Source organism: Oncorhynchus kisutch, linkage group LG4 (assembly GCF_002021735.2).
Source record: "Oncorhynchus kisutch isolate 150728-3 linkage group LG4, Okis_V2, whole genome shotgun sequence".
NCBI classification, from domain to species: Eukaryota; Metazoa; Chordata; class Actinopteri; order Salmoniformes; family Salmonidae; genus Oncorhynchus; species Oncorhynchus kisutch.
In genome coordinates this window covers 1,946,525-1,963,880 of record NC_034177.2, presented here as the reverse complement: position 1 = coordinate 1,963,880, position 17,356 = coordinate 1,946,525, and the positions used below count along the sequence as shown (strand labels likewise).

Here is a 17,356-nt window from a genome sequence, read left to right as displayed (position 1 = left end):
CCCCATTAGTTCCTGTCAAGGCAGCAGCTACTCTTCCTGGGGTTTATTATGGATCCCCATTAGTTCCTGTCAAGGCAGCAGCTACTCTTCCTGGGGTTTATTATGGATCCCCACTAGTTCCTGTCAAGGCAGCAGCTACTCTTCCTGGGGTTTATTATGGATCCCCACTAGTTCCTGCCAAGGCAGCAGCTACTCTTCCTGGGGTTTATTATGGATCCCCACTAGTTCCTGTCAAGGCAGCAGCTACTCTTCCTGGGGTTTATTATGGATCCCCACTAGTTCCTGTCAAGGCAGCAGCTACTCTTCCTGGGGTTTATTATGGATCCCCATTAGTTCCTGCCAAGGCAGCAGCTACTCTTCCTGGGGTTTATTATGGATCCCCATTAGTTCCTGCCAAGGCAGCAGCTACTCTTCCTGGGGTTTATTATATATCCCCATTAGTTCCTGCCAAGCCAGCAGCTACTCTTCCTGGGGTTTATTATGGATCCCCACTAGTTCCTGTCAAGGCAGCAGCTACTCTTCCTGGGGTTTATTATGGATCCCCACTAGTTCCTGTCAAGGCAGCAGCTACTCTTCCTGGGGTTTATTATGGATCCCCACTAGTTCCTGTCAAGGCAGCAGCTACTCTTCCTGGGGTTTATTATGGATCCCCATTAGTTCCTGTCAAGGCAGCAGCTACTCTTCCTGGGGGTTTATTATATATCCCCATTAGTTCCTGTCAAGGCAGCAGCTACTCTTCCTGGGGTTTATTATGGATCCCCACTAGTTCCTGTCAAGGCAGCAGCTACTCTTCCTGGGGTTTATTATGGATCCCCACTAGTTCCTGTCAAGGCAGCAGCTACTCTTCCTGGGGTTTATTGTGGATCCCCACTAGTTCCTGTCAAGGCAGCAGCTACTCTTCCTGGGGTTTATTATGGATCCCCACTAGTTCCTGCCAAGGCAGCAGCTACTCTTCCTGGGGTTTATTGTGGATCCCCATTAGTTCCTGTCAAGGCAGCAGCTACTCTTCCTGGGGTTTATTATGGATCCCCATTAGTTCCTGCCAAGGCAGCAGCTACTCTTCCTGGGGTTTATTGTGGATCCCCACTAGTTCCTGTCAAGGCAGCAGCTACTCTTCCTGGGGTTTATTGTGGATCCCCACTAGTTCCTGCCAAGGCAGCAGCTACTCTTCCTGGGGTTTATTGTGGATCCCCACTAGTTCCTGCCAAGGCAGCAGCTACTCTTCCTGAGGTTTATTATGGATCCCCATTAGTTCCTGCCAAGGCAGCAGCTACTCTTCCTGGGGTTTATTATGGATCCCCATTAGTTCCTGTCAAGGCAGCAGCTACTCTTCCTGGGGTTTATTATATATCCCCATTAGTTCCTGTCAAGGCAGCAGCTACTCTTCTTGGGGTCCAACTACATTAAGGCAGTTTATTCAATTTTAAAAACATTACAGTACATTCCCAGACAGTGTCCCCTCAGGCCCCTACTCCACCACTACCATATATATACAGTACTAAATCCATGGGTACGTGTGAGAATAGTGCGTATGCTATTGTGTGTTAGTTTGTGCCTATGTTTGTGTTGCTTCACAGTCCCCGCTGTTCCATACGTTTTTTAAATCTGATTCTGCATCAGTTACCTGATGTGGCTCTATGTTCCATGTAGTCATGGTTCTATGTCGTACTGTGTGCCTCCCATAGTCCGTTTTGGACATGGGGGACTGTGAAGAGACCTCTGGTGGCATGTCTTGTGCTGTGTGCCAGTAGTTCAGACAAACAGCTCGGTGCATTCAACATATGCATTCAACACCTCTCACAAATACAAGTAGTGATTAAGTCAAGCTCTCCTCCTATTTGAGTCAGGAGAGATTGACATGCATATTATTAATATTAGCTGTGTGTTTGTCTTGCCCTAACCATGTCTGTCTGTCTAACCCTAACCCTGTCTGTCTGTCTAACCATGTCTGTCTGTCTAACCCTAACCATGTCTGTCTGTCTGTCTAACCCTAACCATGTCTGTCTGTCTGTCTAACCCTAACCATGTCTGTCTGTCTAACCCTAACCATGTCTGTCTGTCTGTCTAACCCTAACCATGTCTGTCTGTCTAACCCTAACCATGTCTGTCTGTCTGTCTAACCCTAACCATGTCTGTCTGTCTGTCTAACCCTAACCATGTCTGTCTAACCCTAACCATGTCTGTCTGTCTGTCTAACCCTAACCCTGTCTGTCTGTCTAACCCTAACCATGTCTGTCTGTCTAACCCTAACCCTGTCTGTCTGTCTAACCCTAACCATGTCTGTCTGTCTAACCCTAACCATGTCTGTCTGTCTAACCCTAACCATGTCTGTCTGTCTAACCCTAACCCTGTCTGTCTGTCTGTCTAACCCTAACCCTGTCTGTCTGTCTAACCCTAACCATGTCTGTCTGTCTGTCTAACCCTAACCATGTCTGTCTGTCTGTCTAACCCTAACCCTGTCTGTCTGTCTGTCTAACCCTAACCCTGTCTGTCTGTCTGTCTAACCCTAACCATGTCTGTCTGTCTAACCCTAACCCTGTCTGTCTGTCTGTCTAACCCTAACCCTGTCTGTCTGTCTGTCTGTCTGTCTAACCCTGTCTGTCTGTCTAACCCTAACCCTGTCTGTCTGTCTGTCTAACCCTAACCCTGTCTGTCTGTCTGTCTAACCCTGTCTGTCTGTCTGTCTAACCCTAACCCTGTCTGTCTAACCCTAACCATGTCTGTCTGTCTGTCTAACCCTAACCCTGTCTGTCTGTCTCTAACCCTGTCTGTCTGTCTGTCTAACCCTAACCCTGTCTGTCTGTCTGTCTAACCCTAACCCTGTCTGTCTGTCTGTCTGTCTAACCCTAACCCTGTCTGTCTGTCTGTCTGTCTGTCTAACCCTAACCCTGTCTGTCTGTCTAACCCTAACCCTGTCTGTCTGTCTGTCTGTCTAACCCTAACACTGTCTGTCTGTCTGTCTAACCCTAACCCTGTCTGTCTGTCTGTCTAACCCTAACCCTGTCTGTCTGTCTGTCTAACCCTAACCCTGTCTGTCTGTCTGTCTAACCCTAACCCTGTCTGTCTGTCTGTCTGTCTGTCTAACCCTAACCCTGTCTGTCTGTCTGTCTAACCCTAACCCTGTCTGTCTGTCTGTCTGTCTAACCCTAACCCTGTCTGTCTGTCTGTCTAACCCTAACCCTGTCTGTCTGTCTGTCTAACCCTAACCCTAACCCTGTCTGTCTGTCTGTCTAACCCTAACCCTGTCTGTCTGTCTGTCTAACCCTAACCCTGTCTGTCTGTCTGTCTAACCCTGTCTGTCTGTCTGTCTAACCCTAACCCTGTCTGTCTGTCTGTCTGTCTAACCCTAACCATGTCTGTCTGTCTGTCTGTCTAACCCTAACCATGTCTGTCTGTCTGTCTAACCCTAACCCTGTCTGTCTGTCTGTCTAACCCTAACCCTGTCTGTCGGTCTGTCTAACCCTAACCCTGTCTGTCTGTCTGTCTAACCCTAACCCTGTCTGTCTGTCTGTCTAACCCTAACCCTGTCTGTCTGTCTAACCCTAACCCTGTGTCTGTCTAACCCTAACCCTGTCTGTCCTGTCTAACCCTAACCCTGCTGTCTGTCTGTCTGTCTAACCCTAACCTGTCTGTCTGTCTGTCTAACCCTAACCCTGTCTGTCTGTCTAACCCTAACCCTGTCTGTCTGTCTGTCTAACCCTAACCCTGTCTGTCTGTCTGTCTAACCCTAACCTGTCTGTCCTGTCTTCTAACCCTAACCATGTCTGTCTGTCTGTCTAACCCTAACCCTGTCTGTCTGTCTGTCTAAACCCTAACCCTGTCTGTCTGGTCTGTCTAACCCTAACCCTGTCTGTCTGTCTGTCTAACCCTAACCCTGTCTGTCTGTCTGTCTAACCCTAACCCTGTCTGTCTGTCTAACCCTAACCCTGTCTGTCTGTCTAACCCTAACCCTGTCTGTCTGTCTAACCCTAACCCTGTCTGTCTGTCTGTCTAACCCTAACCTAACCCTGTCTGTCTGTCTTCAACCCTAACCCTGTTCGTCTAACCCTAACCCTGTCGGTCTGTCTGTCTAAACCCTAACCCTGTCTGTCTGTCTAACCCTAACCATGTCTGTCTGTCTAACCCTAACCATGTCTGTCTGTCTGTCTAACCTGTCTGTCTGTTCTGTCTAACCCTAACCCTGTCTGTCTGTCTGTCTGTCTAACCCTAACCATGTCTGTCTGTCTGTCTGTCTAACCCTAACCATGTCTGTCTGTCTGTCTAAAACCCTAACCCTGTCTGTCTGTCTGTCTAAACCCTAACCCTGTCTGTCGGTCTGTCTAACCCTAACCCTGTCTGTCCTGTCTGTCTAACCCTAACCCTGTCTGTCTGTCTGTCTAACCCTAACCCTGTCTGTCTGTCTAAACCCTAACCCTGTCTGTCTGTCTAACCCTACCCTGTCTGTCTGTCTGTCTAACCCTAACCCTGTCTGTCTGTCTGTCTAACCCTGTCTGTCTGTCTGTCTAACCCTAACCCTAACCCTGTCTGTCTGTCTGTCTAACCCTAACCCTGTCTGTCTGTCTGTCTAACCCTAACCCTGTCTGTCTGTCTGTCTAACCCTGTCTGTCTGTCTGTCTGTCTAACCCTAACCCTGTCTGTCTGTCTGTCTAACCCTAACCATGTCTGTCTGTCTGTCTAACCCTAACCCTGTCTGTCTGTCTGTCTAACCCTAACCCTGTCTGTCGGTCTGTCTAACCCTAACCCTGTCTGTCTGTCTGTCTAACCCTAACCCTGTCTGTCTGTCTGTCTAACCCTAACCCTGTCTGTCTGTCTAACCCTAACCCTGTCTGTCTGTCTACCCTAACCCTGTCTGTCTGTCTGTCTAACCCTAACCCTGTCTGTCTAACCCTAACCCTGTCTGTCTGTCTGTCCTAACCCTAACCCTGTCTGTCTGTCTAACCCTAACCATGTCTGTCTGTCTGTCTAACCCTAACCATGTCTGTCTGTCTGTCTAACCCTAACCATGTCTGTCTGTCTGTCTAACCCTAACCCTGTCTGTCTGTCTGTCTAACCCTAACCCTGTCTGTCTGTCTGTCTAACCCTAACCCTGTCTGTCTGTCTGTCTGTCTAACCCTAACCCTGTCTGTCTGTCTGTCTAACCCTAACCCTGTCTGTCTGTCTGTCTAACCCTAACCATGTCTGTCTGTCTGTCTAACCCTAACCATGTCTGTCTGTCTGTCTAACCCTAACCATGTCTGTCTGTCTGTCTAACCCTAACCATGTCTGTCTGTCTGTCTAACCCTAACCATGTCTGTCTGTCTGTCTGTCTGTGTCATCCAAGGGTTCTGAATTAATTGCAATTTTCTTAAGTTCTTTGATGTGGCAGCTGACCACAAGACTGAACAGTAGTCCAGGTGTGACAGGACTTGGGCCTGTAGGACCTGCCTTGTTGATAGTGTTGTTAAGAAGGTAGAAACTAGGACCTGTAGGACCTGCCTTGTTGATAGTGTTGTTAAGAAGGTAGAAACTAGGGCCTGTAGGACCTGCCTTGTTGATAGTGCTGTCTAGAAGGTAGAAACTAGGGCCTGTAGGACCTGCCTTGTTGATAGTGTTGTTAAGAAGGTAGAAACTAGGACCTGCCTTGTTGATAGTGCTGTCTAGAAGGTAGAAACTAGGGCCTGCCTTGTTGACCATGCTGTCAAGAGGGTAGAAACTAGGGCCTGTAGGACCTGCCTTGTTGATAGTACTGTTAAGAAGATGGAGCAGCTCCTTATCATGGACAGACTCGATACTATTGTATCAATATGTTTTGACCATGACAGTTTATAATTCAAGGTAATTCCAAGCAGTTTAGTCTCATCAACTTGCTCAATTTCCACAGTAATGACAAAATGTAGTTTAGGTTTAGGGTTTAGTTAACGAAATGTAGTTTAGGTTTAAGTTAACGAAATGTAGTTTAGGTTTAGGGTTAACGATTTGTCCCAAACTCAATGCTTTTAGTTTTTTTTATATATTTAGGACTAACTTATTCCTTGCCACTCAATCTGAAACAAACTGCAGCTCTTTGTTAAGTGTTGCAGTCATTTCAGTCGCTTGTAGTAGCTGACATGTATAGTGTTGAGTCATCTGAAAACATAGACACTGTCTTTCCTCTAAGTCAGTGGCAATTCTTTAGTTAAGTACTTTGTTGAAGCACCTTTGGCAGTGATTACAGCCTTGAGTCTTCTTGGGTATGACACTACAAGCTTGGCACACCTTTATTTGGGGAGTTTCTCACATTCTTCTCTGCAGATCCTCTCATGCTCCGTCAGGTTGGATGGTGAGTGTCGCTGCACAGCTATTTTCAAGTCTCTCCAGAGATGTTTGATCGGGTTCAAGTACGGGCTCTGGCTGGGCCAATCAAGGACATTCAGAGACTAATCCCGAAGCCACTCCTGTGTTGTCTTGGCTGTGTGCTTAGGGTCATTGTCCTGTTGGAAGGTGAACCGTCGCACTCAGGAGCAAATTTTCATCAAGGATTTCTCTGTACTTTGCTCCGTTCATCTTTGCCTCGATCCTGACTAGTCTCCCAATCCCTGCCGCTGAAAAACATCCCCACAACATGATGCTGCCACCACCATGCTTCACCGTAGGGATGGTGCCAGGTTTCCTCCAGACATGACGCTTGGCATTCAGGCCAAAGATTTTAATCTCGGTTTCTTGTTTCTCATGGTCAGAGACCTTTAGGTGCCTTTTTACAAACTCCAAGCAGGCTGTCATGTGCTTTTTACTGAGGAGTGGCTTCTGTCTAGCCACTCTTACCATGAAGGCCTGATTGGTAGAGTGCTGCAGACATGGGAGAACCTTCCAGAAGGACAACCATCTCCAAAGAGGAACTCCGGAGCTCTGTCAGAATGACCATCGGGTTCTTGGTCACCTCTATGACCAAGGCACTTCACCTTATTGCTTAGGTTTGGTGGTGCGGCCAGCTCTAGGAAGAGTCTTGGTGGTTCCCAATTTCTTCCATTTAAGAATGGAGACTGTGTTCTTGGGGAATTTCAATGCTGCAGAAATTGTTTGGTACCCTTCCCCAGATCTGTGCCTCGACACAATCTCGTCTCTGAGCTCTCCAGATAATTCCTTCGACCTCATGGCTTGGCTTTTGCTCTGACAACTTTTGGACCTTACATAAACAGGTGTGTGCTTTTCCAAATCATGTCCAATCAATTGAATTGACCACAGATGGACTACTCCAATCAAGTTGGAAAAACATCTCAAGGATGATCAATGTAGTTCAATTGAGTTTAATAGCAAAGGGTCTGAATACTTTAAGGTATATGTTTTTTTATATTTTATACATTAGCAAAAACGACTAAACTTGTTTTCGTTTTGTCATTATATGCAGATTGATGAGGATTTAAATTTTTATTTTTTTTAACTTGTGGAAAATGTGGAAAAACAAGGGGTCTTGAAACATGTCTACATACAGCATTAGGACAGTGTCTTTGGATTACATGCATGTATAAAACGCCCGAGACCGTGTTTTATGAATGTTTAATTTCTTTCTGTTTTTGAATCTGCAATTTCACTGGATGTAGGTGGGACGCTAGGTTAAACAGCTTGAAAAATTCCAGAAAATGATGTCATGGCTCTAGACGCTTCTGATAGGCTAATTGACATAATTTGAGTCAATTGGAGGTGTACCTGTGGATGTATTTCAAGGCCTACCGTCAAACGCAGTGCCTCTTTGCATGACATCATGGGAAAATCAAAAGAAATCAGCCAAGTCTTCAGAAAATAAATTGTGGACTCCCACAAGTCTGGTTCATCCTTGGGAGCAATTTTTGTCTTGATTCAACCACAGATACAGTTACATTCCAAGCAGAACATCTCACCAATATCAGGGTTGAACATCTCCTCCAGGACGAGCTGGAAGAACTCTTTAGAGACCCCTCCCTCGTCAACGCCCTGCTCTCCTTCAAACTCTACAAACAGCTGCTTCCTCAGGTCCGCAGGGTTCTCAATGGCGATCATCTCCAACTGTAGGACGCAGACCATTAGGTTAGGAGAGGGACAGACAAACAGAGGAACCCTTCCCATTCACCTTAGAACTAGCCTGGTCTTGGTAGACCGAGAGTCGTCTGTTCTTTCCACCAATCGATTGGTAGAAATGTTAAAACGTGTATTTTTCCATATATAGACACATCCAATGTGTTTTAAATCAAATCAACGATATGCACCGAGCTTGTCTGACAAAATAATTAAGACACAGATGACTAGAGGGAGTCCGACAGACCGATCGACATGGCCGCTCTGCTCCTAAGCAACTCTGCAGTATTATTTTGGTTTTTGTTATTTCTTACATTAGCCCAGAATGTTCTTTGCGTATTTACATAGACGGAAATCCCTCACCTGCATTTCGAACATAAATATTACTGATCTGAATTGGATCCTTTGTTCGTTTCCCCCAAGGTGCATGAACTTATCCCAGAGGCTACTCCAAGATGCCACGGAGATGCCACACACCATCCACCACTTCTGAGTATATTACTGGTGAATGTTCAGTGCCTGGACGATAGAGTAGACAAGCTCAGGGCGAGGACCTCCTTCCAGAGAGACATGAGGGACTGTAACATACTCTGTTTCATGGAATCATGGCTCTCTCCAGATATACTGTCCCTGTCCATACAGCCAGATGGGTTCTCAGTACAACATGCAGACGGGAATAAAGAACTCTCCGGGAAGTAGAAATGCGGAGGTGTATGTTTCATGATTAACCACGCATGGTGTGATTGTGGTAACGTACAGGAACTCAAGTCCTTTAATTCACCCGACCTCGAATACCTGAAATGCTGACCATATTACCTCCAAAGAGAATTCTCTTTGGTTATTGTTGCAGCCATATCGCAGTATATTCCCCCTCAAGCCGATACCACGACGGCCCTCAAGGAACTACACTAGACTTTCCACAACTGGAAACTATAGTACTTGAGCTTCAAAAACTACCATTGTTACTCTCCCTTCCGGGTGGCTACAAGGCCCTCCCCCCTTCCTCCTTTCGGCAAATCAGATGACGACTCCATTCTGCTACTCCCTTCCTATAGGCAGAAACTCAAAACAGGAATCATCCGTGCTAAGAACTGTTCAACGTTGGTCTGACCAATCGGAATCCATGCTTCAAGATTGTTTTGATCACGTGGACTGGGATACGTTCCGGGTTGCCTCTGAGAATAACTTTGATGTATACACTGACAAGGTGACGGAGTTCATCGGGAAGTGCACAGGGGATGTCGTTCCCACTGTGACCATTAAAACCTACCATAACCAGAAACCGTGGATAGATGGCAGCAAAACTGAAAGCGCAAACCACGGCATTTAACCACGGCTAGGTGAATGGGAATATGGTTGAAAACAAACAGTGCAGTTATGCTCTTCGTAAGGCAATCAAACAGGCAAAACGTCCGTACAGAGACAAAGTGGAGTCGCAAATCAACGGCTCAGACACCAGACGTATGCGGCAGGGACTTTAGACAATCACGAATTACAAAGGGAAGCCACGTCTCGTACTCCAACGTCTTCCTCCCGGACAAGCTAAACACAATCTTTGCTCGATTTGAGGATAACACAGTGCCATCGACGCAGCCAGCTCAAGAGGACTGTGGGCTCTCGTTCTCTGTGGCCAAGATGAGTAAGACATTGACGCGTGTTAACCCTCGCAAGGCTGCCGGCCCAGATGGCATCCCTAGCCATGTCCTCAGAGCATGCTCAGACCTGCTGGCTGGTGTGTTTACGGACATATTCAATCTCTCCCTATCCCAGTCTGCTGTCCCCACTTGCTTCAAGATGTCCACCATTGGTCCTGTACCCAAGAAAGTGAAAGTAACTGAACTAAATGAATAACTAATCGCCCCGTAGCACTCACTTCTGTCATCATGAAGTGCTTTGAGAGACTAGTCAAGGATCATATCACCTCCACCTTACCTGTCACCTTAGAGCCACTTCAATTTGCTTACCGCCCCAATAGGTCCACAGACGATGCAATCGCCATCAATGTTTAATTTTACATTTAAGAATGGAGGCCACTGTGTTCTTGGGGACATTCAATGCTGCAGAAATGTTTAGCTACCCTTGCCTAGATCTGTGCCTCGACACAATCCTGTCTCTGAGCTCTCCAGACAATTCCTTCAAACTCATGGCTTGGTTTTTGCTCTGACATGCACCGTCAACTTTGGGATCTTATATATGTGCCTTTCCAAATCATGACAAATCAATTGAATTTACCACAGGTGGACTCCAATCAAGTTGTAGAAACATCTTAAGGATGATCAATTGAAAAAAGGATGCACCTGAGCTACATTTAGAGTCTCATAGCAAAAGGTCTGAATACTTCAAGTATTTTACATTTTTTATAAAAAATGTACAAAAACCTCTAAAAACCTGTTTTCGCTTTGTCATTATTGGGTATTGTGTGTGTAGATATGATTTGATTTAATCCGTTTTAGAATAAGGCTGTAATGTAACAAAACGTTGCAAAGGTCAAAGGGTCTGAATACTTTCCGAATGCCCTGTATGTGATGTAACAGTATAGCTTCTGTCCCTCTCCTCACCCCTACTTGGGCTCAAACCAGGGCCCCTCTGCACACAACAACAACTGCTTCCCACGAAGCATCGTTACCCATCACTCCACAAGAGCCTGGGCCCTTGCCGAGCAGAGGGAAACCACTACTTCAAGGTCTCAGAGAGAGTGACGTCACCGATTGAAACGCTATTAGTGCGCACCACCGCTAACTAGCTAGCCATTTCACACCAGTTACAATCACCCCCCTTTAATCCTTTTCCTCAGCAACCAGTGATCTGGGTCACACACTCGTTAGAGACACACTTACTCATTCCAGGGTTTTTCTTTATTTTTACTACTTTCTACATTGTAGAATAATAGTGAAGACATAACTACGAAATAACATATGGAATCATGTAGTAAGCAAAAAAAAAGTTAAATCTAAATATATTTTATGACTCATTTCTCTTTGCTTATTTGAGCTGTTCTTGCCATTATATGGACGTAGCCTTATTTGGTAAAATACCGACTTCTGTATACCAACCCTACCTCGTCACAACACAACTGATTGGATCAAACGCATTAAGAAGGAAATAAATTCCACAAAATAAGTTAACAAGACACACCTGTTAATTGAAATTCATTCCAGGGACTACCTCATGAAGCTGGTTGAGAGAATGCCAAGAGTGTGCAAAGCTGTCAAGGCAAAGGGTGGCTACTACCTGGATTTCTGCATAAATTGGTTATAACATTTAATCTGTACTTCATCTAAGTCACAGCAATACACAAAAAGTATTGCATTTTTCTTGCTATATTGAATACATCATTAAATTCACAGTGTATGTTGGAAAAAGTATGTGAACCTGTACGCTAATGACTTCTCCAAAAGCTAATTGGAGTCAGATAACCTGGAGTCCAATCAATGAGATGAGATTGGAGATGTTGGTTAGAGCGCCCCCCCCCCCCCCCCCCCCAAGAAGCACTGCCTGATGTGAACCATGCATCGAACAAAGATCTCAGAAGACCTAAGATAAGAAGCACTGCCTTCTGGAGTGGCCCAGTCAGTCCTGACCTCAACCCGATTTGAGGTCATGCCACAGCATCTCAGAGAGCAGTTCACACCAGACATCTCAATAATATTGCTGAACTGAAACAGTTTTGTAAAGATGGTCCAGAATTCCTCCTGAACGTTGTGCAGATCCACAACTACAGAAAATGTTTGGATGAGGTTGTTGCTTCCAAACCAGTTATTAAATCCAAGGGTTCACATACTTCTCCCAGCCTGCACTGCGAATATTTACATGGTGTGTTCAATAAAGACATGAACATATAATTGTTTGTGTGTTATTAGTTTAAGCAGACTGTGTTTGTCTATTGTTGTGACCTAGATGAAGAACAATTTATGCAGAAATCCAGGAAATTCCAAAGGGTTCACATACTTCTCCCAGCCTGCACTGCGAATATACACATACCTTTTCTTACTTGTATATTTTGATTTGTTTAACACTTTTTTTTTGTTTGTTACGACATGATTCCATATCTGTTATTTCACAGTTTTGATGTCTTCAAAAGTTAAGAAAAACCCTGGAATGAGTAGGTGTCCAAACTTTGGACTGGTACTATATAATGTGTGTGTGTGTGTTGTTTGTGACTCACCCTGACGAGGGCGTCGTCGATGATGTGGTCTCGTCGTACTTTGAGCCTGAGGTATGGGTTGAGCTGCTGTCCTTGTACAAGGCTGTAGAGCGCTGTGATCCTCCTCTCGCTGTACATGCTGATGCGGTTGTCGTAGTACAGTCCCAGGCTCTTGGTGCAGGCGTTGAGGATAAAGGGACAGCTCTGGAAGGAGAACTTACTCTCCGAGTCCACCTTGAAGAAGGTGAAGTCCTTGTCCATCTCTAGAACATCGTTCAGAGGCTCGTTGACAAACTCCTCGAAGGGGATGAGGGGTCGTCTGCAGTCCAGGGTCCTGATGCCCAGCTCCTTTTCATTTGACAATTTAAAAACAATTCAACCACACGTGGATACAATCCATTCCAAATCACTGTGGATAACAAAGTATTTAAATCATTGAGGATAACGCAAAAAAAGTATTTACAGGGTATTTGGAAAGTATTCAGACCTTGACTTTTTCCATATTTTGCTCCAGCTTTATTATAAAACAGTTTTTTTATTTTTTATTGTCCCTCATCAATATACACACCACACCCCATAATGACATCACAATACCCCATAATGACATCACAATACCCCATAATGACATCACAATACCCCATAATGACATCACAATACCCCATAATGACATCACAATACCCCATAATGACATCACAATACCCCATAATGACATCACAATACCCCATAATGACATCACAATACCCCATAATGACATCACAATACCCCATAATGACAAAGTGAACAGGTTTTTAGAAATGTTGGCAATTGATTAAAAATACAAAAACAGATACCTTATTTATGGTAGAGTGGTCAGACGGAAGCCACTCCTCAGTAAAAGGCCCATGACAGTCCGCTTGGAATTTGCCAAAAGGCACCTAAAGACTCAAACCATGACGAACAAGATTCTTTGGTCTGAAGAAACTAATATCGAACTCTTTGGCCTGAATGCCAAGAGTCACGTCTGGAGGAAACCTGGCACCATCCCTACAGTGAAGCATGGTGGTGGAAGGATCATGTTGCGAAGATGTTTTTCAGCAGCAGGAACTGGGAAACTAGTCAGGATCGAGGCAAAGATGAACAGAGAGATCCTTGATGAAAACCTGCTCCAGAGCGCTCAGGACCTCAGACTGGGGAGAAGGTTCACCTTTCAACAGGACAACAACCCTAAGCACACAGCCAAGACAACGCAGGAGTGGCTTCGGGACAAGTCTCTGAATGTCTTTGAGTGGCCCAGCCAGAGGCCGGACTTGAATTTGATCGAATATCTCTGGAGAAACTTGAAAGTAGCTGTGCAGCGACAATCCCCATTCAACCTGACAGAGCTTGAGAGGATCTGCAGAGAAGAAAGTGAGAAACTCCCCAAATACAGGTGTGTCAAGCTTGTAGCGTCCTATCCAAAAAGACTCAAGGATTTAATCGCTGCCAAAGGTCTGAATACTTATGCAAATGTGATTAAGCTTTTGCTTTGTCATTATGGGGTATTGTATGTAGATTGAGGGGAAAAAACGATTTAATCGATTTTAGAATAAGGCTGTAACATAACGTGGAACTAGTCAAGCGATCTGAATAATTTGACTGTAAATTATTATAACAAAGAAAAAATACATTCTTTAAAATAAGTTTAATTTCCATTGTCTCTCCTCACCTTCTCCAGAGGATCGACCCGGGGGCCGTTCTTGTTCCTCCTCTCCTCCCCCAAGAGCTCCTGCAGGGTGAGCTCGCTGGACGGGGGCTCCTCCTCCTGATTGAATTTGAACTTTAAAAAAAATAACTTCCCACTACCATAACAATACTTGACCGACATGGATAGGGCCAAATTGAAAACGTTCCTTACAGAACCATGAAAGAGAACACTGAGGATTATGGGTAAATTATTAGACCAAAAGGTGAGGACACAACTGTACATCTGACAATAATGAATCCAAACATTACATTGTTGATTTGATGTGCATTTGACATTTCCTGTACTTTCACTGAATTTGTTGATAACGAAATCTGAAAATACTCCTGATACTTACAGTAACATGATAAGAATATTAATTTAGCTTTTGGAGATAAGATAAGAAAACGATTACAATGGTTTCAGTGAGAGGACTAACTGGTGTCTCCATGTGGCCCCACACCTCTCCAAACTGTGGGTTTCAGTGAGAGGGCTAACTGGTGTCTCCATGTGGCCCCACACCTCTCCAAACTGTGGGTTTCAGTGAGAGGGCTAACTGGTGTCTCCATGTGGCCCCACACCTCTCCAAACTGTGGGTTTCAGTGAGAGGACTAACTGGTGTCTCCAAGTGGCCCCACACCTCTCCAAACTGGTTTTCAGTGAGAGGACTAACTGGTTTCTCCATGTGGCCCCACACCTCTCCAAACTGTGGGTTTCAGTGAGAGGACTAACTGGTTTCTCCATGTGGCACCACACCTCTCCAAACTGTGCAGATCGTAAGTAATTTCAATGCATTATGACAAGGAAAGGTGCTTTTTTGACCTCATAGATTTGCCATTGAGGAACTGAAGCCAGCAAACTTGTAGTTTCTTGTTAGGAACGCATCCCCGCCATCACACAATGACTGTTGTTTACGCAATCCGAAAACATTCCATTATAAATCACAATCTGGGTCAAGTGGGCATCATTTGGAAGCTTATTGTACTGCCAACATGGCTAGCTAAGTTATAAAATACGATCTTAAGCCCTTTACGGACAGGATACATCTTACTGGGGGAGCTCAGGTAATGTAATTATGTGCATAAGCAAAAACCACCACATCTGTCATTTTAGTCCCGTCCGAATCTGCCATGTCACTCATTTTTACTTGTCAAGAAGGTTATTAATCCCAGCCCTAAAAACCTACTGTTTCCCGGGAAACTCCCAGGTCCTCTGATATTACTAACCTGTGTGAATCATCATCCCTGTGTTTTCAGGGAGTTTAAACAGGTTCTGCACCCAGTTTGGGTCAGAACATGGGACTAGATTGATGCTTAAAACAAAGTGGTTTGCACGTAGCGTCCAGATGAATGATCTGTGTCGTCACATCTTTCATAGTGCCATACTTCTCTTTTTAAAAGAAGGAAGTAGATGATATTATATCAATAGGTCACTGAGACTTTCTGAACTGAAGGTCATTACAACACTATTAGACTGTTCCTAGACATGTGAACTGAAGGTCATTACGTCCGGGGGTATCATTGGATGGGGCCACAGTGTCTCCTGACCCCTCCTTTCTCAGCCTCCAGTATTTATGCTGCAGTAGTTTATGTGTCGGGGGTCTAGGGTCAGTTTGTTATATCTGGAGTACTTCTCCTGTCTTATCCGGTGTCCTGTGTGAATTTAAGTATGCTCTCTCTAATTCTCTCTTTCGGAGGACCTGAGCCCTAGGACCATGCCTTAGGACTACCTGGCCTGATGACTCCTTGCTGTCCCCAGTCAACCTGGCCATGCTGCTGCTCCAGTTTCAACTGTTCTGCCTGCAGCTATGGAATCCTGACCTGTTCACCGGACGTGCTACCTGTCCCAGACCTATTATTTGACCCTGCTGGTCATCTATGAACATTTGAACATCTTGGCCATGTTCTGTTATAATCTCCACCCGGCACAGCCAGAAGAGGACTGGCCACCCCTCATAGCCTGGTTCCTCTCTAGGTTTCTTCCTAGGTTTTGGCCTTTCTAGAGAGTTTTTCCTAGCTAACGTGCTTCAACACCTGCATTGCACAGACTAGTGTCCTGTCCAGGGTTAAGGCCCTGTGATAGACTAGTGTCCTGTCCAGGGTTAAGGCCCTGTGATAGACTAGTGTCCTGTCCAGGGTTAAGGCCCTGTGATAGACTAGTGTCCTGTCCAGGGTTAAGGCCCTGTGATAGACTAGTGTCCTGTCCAGGGTTAAGGCCCTGAGACTATATGACCTCAAAGCTGTATTTATTATAACCCTCAAGGTATCATCTGTCAACACATCCTCCCCTCTCTATTTACAGCATCCTCAACATCTCATCTGTCAACACATCCTCCCCTCTCTATTTACAGCATCCTCAACATCTCATCTGTCAACACATCCGCCCCTCTCTATTTACAGCATCCTCAACATCTCATCTGTCAACACATCCTCCCCTCTCTATTTACAGCATCCTCAACGTCTCATCTTTCAACACATCCTCCTCTTGATTAACAACATCTACCTCACTCAGACAACAAATGTGAAAAAGTTACCCAATTCGTGGGAGGGATGGCGGCAACTTCTTGTCGCGTGCTGTGCTCAAATTTATAATGGTTATCAGTCAAGACAAAATATGCCATTTTCAATCCATATTGAAGTGGAAAAGGCAACCTAAACAGTTAAAGTAAGTCACAACGTCTCTTCATAGACAAATACGGTTCTAGTTGATTATGAGTTTATTAGATAATCACAATCAGTAGGCTGCTCCAGCTGGACAACATGTCTTACCTCCTCTTCGTTGTGGCCCGTATCGAAGTCACCTCCCAGCACGTTGGCGTAGAACACCAGCTTCAAACGGAATCAAACATGATTCAAATCACTTTACAGTAAAACAATCATTTACATCTATAATAATATATATAAATATATATTTTCCTGGCAGGGTGTTTCATAGCTGTTGGGATCTGATAAAGGATTCTCCTTGCTTCTACACCTAGAGTGCTTTCAGAAAGTGTTCATACCCCTTGACCTTTTCCACTTTGTGTTACAGCCTTAATTTAAAATGGATTAAATTGTTGTTTTTCTTCTTCTCACCAATCTACACCCCAAAATGACAAAGTGAAAACATGTTTTTAGAAATGTGCTAATTTATTGACAATGAAATACAGAAATATCTTAATTGACATAAATATTCACACCTCTGAGTCAATACATGTTAGTATCACCTTTGGCAGTGCTTATAGCTGTGAGTCTTTCTGGGTACGTCTAAGAGTTTTCAACACCTGGATTGAACAATATTTGCAGATTATTCTTTTAAGAATTCTTCAAAATCTGTTAAATTGGTTGTTGATCATTGCTAGAAAACCAGTTTTACGGCTGTAACACCAGGTATTGTTATAGACCAGCTCCTTGGTTGTAACACCAGGTATTGTTATAGACCAGCTCCTTGGTTGTAACACCAGGTATTGTTATAGACCAGCTCCTTGGTTGTAACACCAGGTATTGTTATAGACCAGCTCCTTGGTT

At 44.7% G+C, this 17,356-nt stretch overlaps 1 protein-coding gene across 7 annotated transcripts in view; it reads right to left on the bottom strand.

The window, feature by feature from the left end:
* The window catches only part of LOC109878840 (ubiquitin-protein ligase E3A), a 39,304-nt gene that overhangs the window by 9,909 nt on the left and 12,039 nt on the right, over positions 1–17,356 (bottom strand). For all 7 annotated transcript variants that reach the window (XM_031822281.1, XM_031822283.1, XM_031822279.1 and 4 more), the window contains exons 6-9: positions 16,619–16,678; positions 13,836–13,931; positions 12,173–12,499; positions 7,854–7,998 (exon numbers count right to left, since the gene is read on the bottom strand). In XM_031822281.1, coding sequence (XP_031678141.1) covers positions 7,854–7,998; positions 12,173–12,499; positions 13,836–13,931; positions 16,619–16,678 — 628 coding nt within the window. The remainder of the gene's footprint in view (positions 1–7,853; positions 7,999–12,172; positions 12,500–13,835; positions 13,932–16,618; positions 16,679–17,356) is intronic.